The sequence below is a fragment of the Gracilinanus agilis genome, chromosome 2 (assembly GCF_016433145.1).
Source record: "Gracilinanus agilis isolate LMUSP501 chromosome 2, AgileGrace, whole genome shotgun sequence".
Lineage (NCBI taxonomy): Eukaryota > Metazoa > Chordata > Mammalia > Didelphimorphia > Didelphidae > Gracilinanus > Gracilinanus agilis.
Genome location: NC_058131.1, coordinates 685793994 through 685800849, shown reverse-complemented (window position 1 = coordinate 685800849; position 6856 = coordinate 685793994). Strand labels below are relative to the sequence as shown.

General features: G+C 44.8%; 1 protein-coding gene across 1 annotated transcript; it reads right to left on the bottom strand.

Annotated features, from left to right (window-relative positions):
- Positions 1-2899: 2899 nt before the first annotated feature.
- Positions 2900-4012, bottom strand: LOC123234377 (septin-8-like). Its single transcript, XM_044660281.1, has one exon. It carries the CDS (start codon positions 3995-3997, stop codon positions 2900-2902), a length of 1098 nt encoding a protein of 365 aa, XP_044516216.1. The 5' UTR covers positions 3998-4012.
- Between the last annotated feature and the right edge of the window lie 2844 nt (positions 4013-6856).

Here is a 6856-nt window from a genome sequence, read left to right as displayed (position 1 = left end):
AGATCAAATCAGTTAACTTCCTAGGTGATCTGAAAGCAGGGATTGTTGGGGATGTTATAGTGAGGATTCCTTTTGAGAATGATTCAGATTATATGGCTACTAAGGTCTCTTCTCACTTGCAAATTCTGTGAAAATTTTGTTCCTTAACTTTTGTCGGCTAGGAGCATTTATTGTTATGATCCCTCATTGAAATGCCAGATGTATATCCCTTATTGGATTTGATACCTAGACTATAAAATGCTTTTCCATTTATAAAGTCATTTCTCTAATAATTTCATATCATCAAAATTAAATGGTCCCTCCAATTCAAATTAAGAAAAATGTCAGTTGACTTGAAAAGTATAACAAATGTGGCTACTCATACTACACATTTGAGGCTAGAGGGGCAGAAAAGTAGTCATTTAACTCCCATTGACTTTTCTTGGCATTTAAATCACCAGCACAAGAATGTTTCAGGGCAGGATTGGGGAAGCACATTAAAAGATTGTAGAGTGAAAGGACACCATTAATAGCAAGAGTTTTCCCCTTCCCATTTGCAGCCATTCCTTACATATAGAGGCATCCATCTCCTTTCACCATTGAGAACATCACCAACACAAACATCTCTGCCACTTCATTGAGGGAGGATGCCATATAAAAGGAATATTTAAATTATCCTCTCCTTGATACTTTAGGTGGACTTAGAAATCTTCTCCAATAATAACATAATTTGATGCTATCAAAAAAGCCTGATTTCTTTCTTGTGAAACTTAAAGCAGGAATAGCCTGTTTCCCTTGGGTATTTCACTTTAGAATCTGCAAAACAGGCAAACTCTTTACATAGAAAGGAGCCAAATCCTAACATGTTTGTGGATCCTTTATTTCAAATATATTGTCCTCATTTCTTTCTACTCTTCATTTTTCCTACTTCATATACATCGCTCTTCTTCCCACCCTCCATTTCTTAAAAAATGGGAGGGGGGAAGCACCTGGTTAAGTCCTTGACATCTCTTTCTTGCTCTCCAATAGCTTGTATTTCCTGTGTTAAAATCTCCAAACTATATGCTTAGCTTTCCAGAAAGTAAAACTGCCAGAGCCAGCCTTCCAGCTTTCCCTTTAAGGTTGAAATCTTCTAATGTTCCTCCCTCACTCCTTGGGGAATTTTGCAAGCCTCCCCCATATTCAGTCTTCAAGGCTTTCACTGAGTCTTTGTAGCTCCCTCCTTCCATAGCAATTGTATCCTAAACAGCTGAGGTCTGCCAGATAAATCGCTGGCTTGAGAATGCACTTCTAGTTGGCTATTGCCTAAGGGGGTTAATGAGTTATCATTCCAGCACCTTGGCTAATTCCTGGCCTAGGAAAATGGGCGATTTTCTTCTGAGACTCTATTTAACAAAATAATATTTAACAAATGTAAGACTGCCCCACTGAGAAAACAGAACATAGGATTTCTTGCTTAAGCTACGAATTCCAGATGCATTCAAGTATCAAGGTACTTTCCCAGGTCCTTAACCTCTGAGATTTAAAAAAAAAAAAAAAAGCAGTGCTCAGTGTTCAGAAAACACTCTTCCAGCCTCTCTTCCCTTGTCAGCAGATAAATAGTTATCTCAACAGAACATCTACATCCATCTAGGAATCCATCAAAATGGATGCATAGCCTGAATATTAATAATTATCCCATAAAAAAATAGAAGCAGATCATACACCTTCCCCTGCAAGGGGTAGGAGATGAATTCTTGGCCAAATAAATAATAAAGGCAATTATAAAGGATAAAATAGATAATTTTTATTACATGAAATTGAAAGGTTTTGCATAAACAAAATGAATGTATATAGGATAAGAATGGAAGCAGTCAACTGGGAAAAATATTTCTAATAAGGGTTTGTTTACATATTCAAGATGTCTAGATAACTAACAAAAATATACAAGAACAAAAACCATTCCCTAATAGAGGGAATCAACACATATGAACAAGCAATTCTCAAAAGAATTTTACACTTCTTACTTGAATTATGTTCCAAATAATAACAGTTTTCTCTTCTCTAGAATAAACACCCTCATTTCCCTCTACTGTTTCCCATACAACATGTGAAGATCCATATGAATACAGCAGAGATTACAAACTCTCCAGCTCCTTTTTTTTTTTTTTTTGTCATAAGATAAAGTATATTACACATCTTCTGTGTATATTTATACTGCTTGGGAAAAGTTAGAGAATTTTTGTTATTTGTTTTAATGAAAAGTGTGTTACTTGTAAGAAATAATGGAAAGGTTGGAGTTACTAGATAAGAGTGGTAGGCCTGGAGTGGGATGGACCTGGGTCCAAATCTGACCTCAGACACTTCCTAGCTTGTGTGACCCTGGGGAAATCGGTTAACCCCAACTACCTAGCTCTTGCGGCTCTTCTGCTCTCTAACAGGAAGGGGAGGGGGGAGATAAGGGAGGATAAGGGATGTTACTTGGCTTTACTTGCATCAAGATACAAATTTATAATGTTCCTTAAACTCTTGAGAAAGTTAAACTGATTTAAAAAAATTAAAGTAATTGAAATGAATTTCACCCAGATATACCAGACTATTTGGTTATATATAGGACAGACTTTTTATAAGGAATCATCTCAACTTTCAACAGTTAAGCATAACCTGGCTGGGGTCATTAAACTGGCACAAAGTACTCCAATGTGTGGCACTATAAATGGAAGATCCACCACTAGTTCTGAAAAAAATACATATTGTCAGTTTGTGTTCCAACAATGGATCATTTCTTGTCTTTGCTTGGGGCCTGTCATGCTGTAGCCCAGCCCACGTGAAGAGGTTTAAGCCTTTGCTTAAGGAGAAAAATCACAAGGGTGTAGAGTAACTCAAGAAACGTAACCCAGGCAAGTCCCAAGTCCACTGGCGATGTCTATCTACAGGTGGTTTAATTATTCTGCTCTCTGTCTCCTCTGGGGGGCTGGGCGGCTTGGCCTTTCATCATGGCCTCACAGGCTGACTTCCTCTGGTTGAAGGCAATTTTCTCATCCTCCAGCTGCTTCCTCTTCTCCTCCACCTTCTGCCTCTCTTCCTGGTAGATCCTCTTTAGGCACTCCAATTTCTCCTGCAACTCCCTCTCCATCGCCTTCACCTCCATCTCCTTTTCCTTCATTCGGCTCACTATCATCTGCTTCATCTCCCTCTCCTTCTTGCACAGCTCCTCTGCAAGCTGCTTCCTCATGGCCTCCACACAGCTGTTGCCCTGGGGAACGGAGGGATTGGTCTCCCGCAGAGAGGACTGGAAGCCCATCTCCTGCAGCTTGCAGCAGCGGTAGAGCTCGTAGTGGCAGCGGTGGGTCTGCTCACGGAGGTCTTCCATGTTCACGCGGATCAGCATCTCCCTGAGCTTCCCAAAGTCGCTGTGATCATCATCATCCACCTGCACAATGCCCCACGGGTATTCGCGGGCTCGCACCAGCTTGTTGTTCACACAAACCTCTTCCATGCTGCCCACCACCGCGAAAGGCAAGTGGGCATTCATGGCGTCATTGATCTGGGCCACGGCTTCGTCATCTGTGGGGAACTGGTAGATGCGGACACCGTTTCTCCCCAGATCATTCTTGATCCTGTTCTTGAACCTAAGCAGCTCGCATTTGGTCAGGGTATCGGCCTTGGCGATGATGGGGATGATGTTCACCTTGCTGTGCAGCCTCTTCATAGTCACCAGGTCCAGGGACTTGAGAGAGTGCCCGGTGGGCGTGATGAAGTAGAGGCACACGTGCACACGCGTGTCCACGTAGTCGTAGAGGCAGCGCTGCACCTTGAGCTCCTCCTGCAGGTAGCTCTCGAACTGTGCGTCCACATAGTCCACGATGGGCCCCACATCCTTGTTCATTTGGTCCCCAAAGCCCTGGGCTTCCACAATGGTCAGCCGCAAGTGCACGTCACACTCGCACAGGTCGTAGGTGCACTGCCGTAGCCGCACGCACCTCTCAAAGTGGCTGCACTCCTGGGCATCGAAGTCCGTGTTGAAAAGAGTGTTCATGAGCGTGGACTTGCCAATGCCCGTCTCGCCCACGCACAGGATGTTGAAGGTGAAACCCTGGCACAACTGCCTGCACACCAGCTGCTCTGGGAGGCTGTCGAAGCCCACATGGCCCCCTAGAGTGAGCAGGCGCACGCCCCGGGAATCCAGCTCCGCCATCAGACCACGCTAAGATCTCTCTCCCTCAGAGCCAAAATGGCCGCTCTCTTCCCGGAAGCAATGACTGCAGTGGCCCCACCTCCAAGGCTGCAGGATAGGCCCCTCCCTCAGACTAACAGGCCCCTCCCCAAGCCAATCACCTCAAGACTGAAGGACTAGCCCCCTCCCCCTAGGGGCTTTCTTCCCCTCTAGGCTAACAGACTCCTCCCCTTCCCCCCAAGTACCAATCACCTCAAGGCTGGAGGACAGGCCCCTTCCCCTCCCTGGCCTCGCCTTCTCCCCAGGCCCCGCCTCCCAGTCTGGAGGACAAAGACTCAGATCTTCCTGAGACTCCGTGCCCGCCCCACCCCCTGCCTGGGCAAGATTTTGTTGGGGAGGCACCTGGGCTGCCTGGGGGTCAGTGGGAGGGCAGTGAGGCGCCACTGACTCAACTTGGAGTGGAAGGACTGGCCGGAGGGCACAAAGATAGCCAGCCCTCCTCCTGACCAAGCACCCCCATCACAGGGACCCGGAGGCTCCTGAGGGTGGGAAGGGGGAGAAAGGTCTCCCCAACATGAACTGAGCCCAGCCCCTAAACGCAGTGTTTGTGGATCCTGCTGTCCAGGCTCTACTGCTTGGGGGTTCCTTGGCGGATACCAGACTCATTTACCATTTCCTTCTCCAGGGTGTCCCCATTTTGCAGGAACTGAGGCAAACTGAGTTAAGGGACTAGCTCGGGGTCACAGTTAGGTAGTGTCTGAAGTCAAATTTGAACCCAGGCCCTGTGTTCTATCCACTGTGCCACCTAGCTGCCCCAAATGGAGCTCTAGGAAATTATTTCCAGGAAAATGGTAGGACTTTCAATTATATATGTGTGTGTATATAAATCGTGTGTGTGTGTGTGTGTGTGTGTGTGTGTGTGTGTGTGTGTGTAATTTAAAGTCATATATAAATATATATATGTACATATACATATATATATATATTAAGCATTACTCAAGAATAAGTCAGCAGACACCGCAGAAAAGAATCCGTTCAAAAGTCAGACAAAATGAACAAATGATTGACAGAGTCAGCTGGCCAGATAGTATTAGCTAGTCTGAAAATGGAAGAAAAAAATACATTTGGCTAGTATTATTGTTTTTTTAACCCTTTACCTTCCATCTTAGCATCAGTGCTATAAATTGATTCCAAGGCAGAGGAGCCATAAGGGCTAAGCAATGGGGGTTAGGTGACTTAACCAGAGTCACACAGCTAGGAAGGGTTTGAGGTCAAATTTGAACCCAGCACCTCCCATCTCCAGGTCTGGCTCTCCATCCATTGAGCCACCCAGCTGCTCCCAGAATATTAATTTTTTTTTTCAAATCTCCAACCTTAACCACTGTAATCCAGCATCCTTTGTCAGCAGATATCAAAAGATGGTGACAGAGACCAAGTGAGTAGCCGGCAAAGTGCAATAGAAATGCCCAGAAGAGAGCAGGGAAGGGAGACACCAATAGAAGACGTACAATGGCATGGCCAAAGGCCATTAGTAGTTCTGTGACCCTGGAGGTGTAGATTGCCCTGGTCATGCCTGTGTCCTCCATGTTTCCTATAGACAACGTCTATGCATGTGCCTGACTACACGGGTTCACCATGTATGTGCCCCTTTCCAAGTGTTATCTGAACAAATGCTCCCCCTCTCTGCCATTTCTCACGCTGCAGATGAGGTAACCATTAGGAGAGTCCTCCTGTACATTCAGAGAAATTTACCATGTTCTTTAAATTAGTTTTTTGCTTTAAAATATTGTCTTCTGGTTAATTAGTCTGAAGAAACATATCAGTGGGGCCTCACGAGCTAGATTTTGCATGGATGCTGGCCCAGGTTTGGGGGGAGGAGGGTGGGCAGAAAGACACTGAGTGCTACATACATTAACCTCATTTCTAACTCCTGTGAGAAGTTCTAATTTTTAAATTTCCATTCACATTCAAGGTTGAATGCAATTCTCTGGGGGAAAGAGAGAATGTGTCACAACAGTGTCCCAGTTAAGGATTCGAATTTTGCTCCCAAACAAAGGATTCCTTTGCCTCATTGGATATTTCTTCCCTCTTAGGTACCCATGGGCAAAAATTATCCAGACCTGCTGGATGAACTCCCAGAACAAGCTCCCCAAAGAATTCTTCATCTCCTTCTCATGTCTTATACTTAGCATAAAAATCCTCATTTGGCCCTCTAAAGCTGCATCTCCCTGGGCATCCCTTTCCCTAGAGGACTTTTTTTTTCCCCTTTTCTCCAAGATCATGAGCTGCTTTAGAGAAATTTACAAATGAGAGAAGGGATGTCAGAAGCATATTCCCTCAATTGCCTTTCCTTATAATCACACCAGCGTTCAACAATTAAAGGGCTGCTGCTCTTCCCCTGACATCGCCTTTAAGGGGAGAAAAAGGATAGGATTCTGCTGGTCTGCTATGGGTAAAGCCATACCACCTAGAGGACATGTGCTCAAGGTTCTGTTAAGAGCACAGCTTGCCCTGGTAGATCACCTTTACCTTCTCATCACACACTCACTTCTCAGTCCATTGCAGTTTGCCTCTGAACTCCACATCTCTATTGACACTACCCTCACCAAGATCATTCTTCTAAAGCTCTCTTTTTATTATTATTTTTTGGGGGTAATTCTCATCCTTTTGACACTGTCCACTGGCTCTTCTTCCCGAGTCCTCCCTCTTCATTTGCTTTTT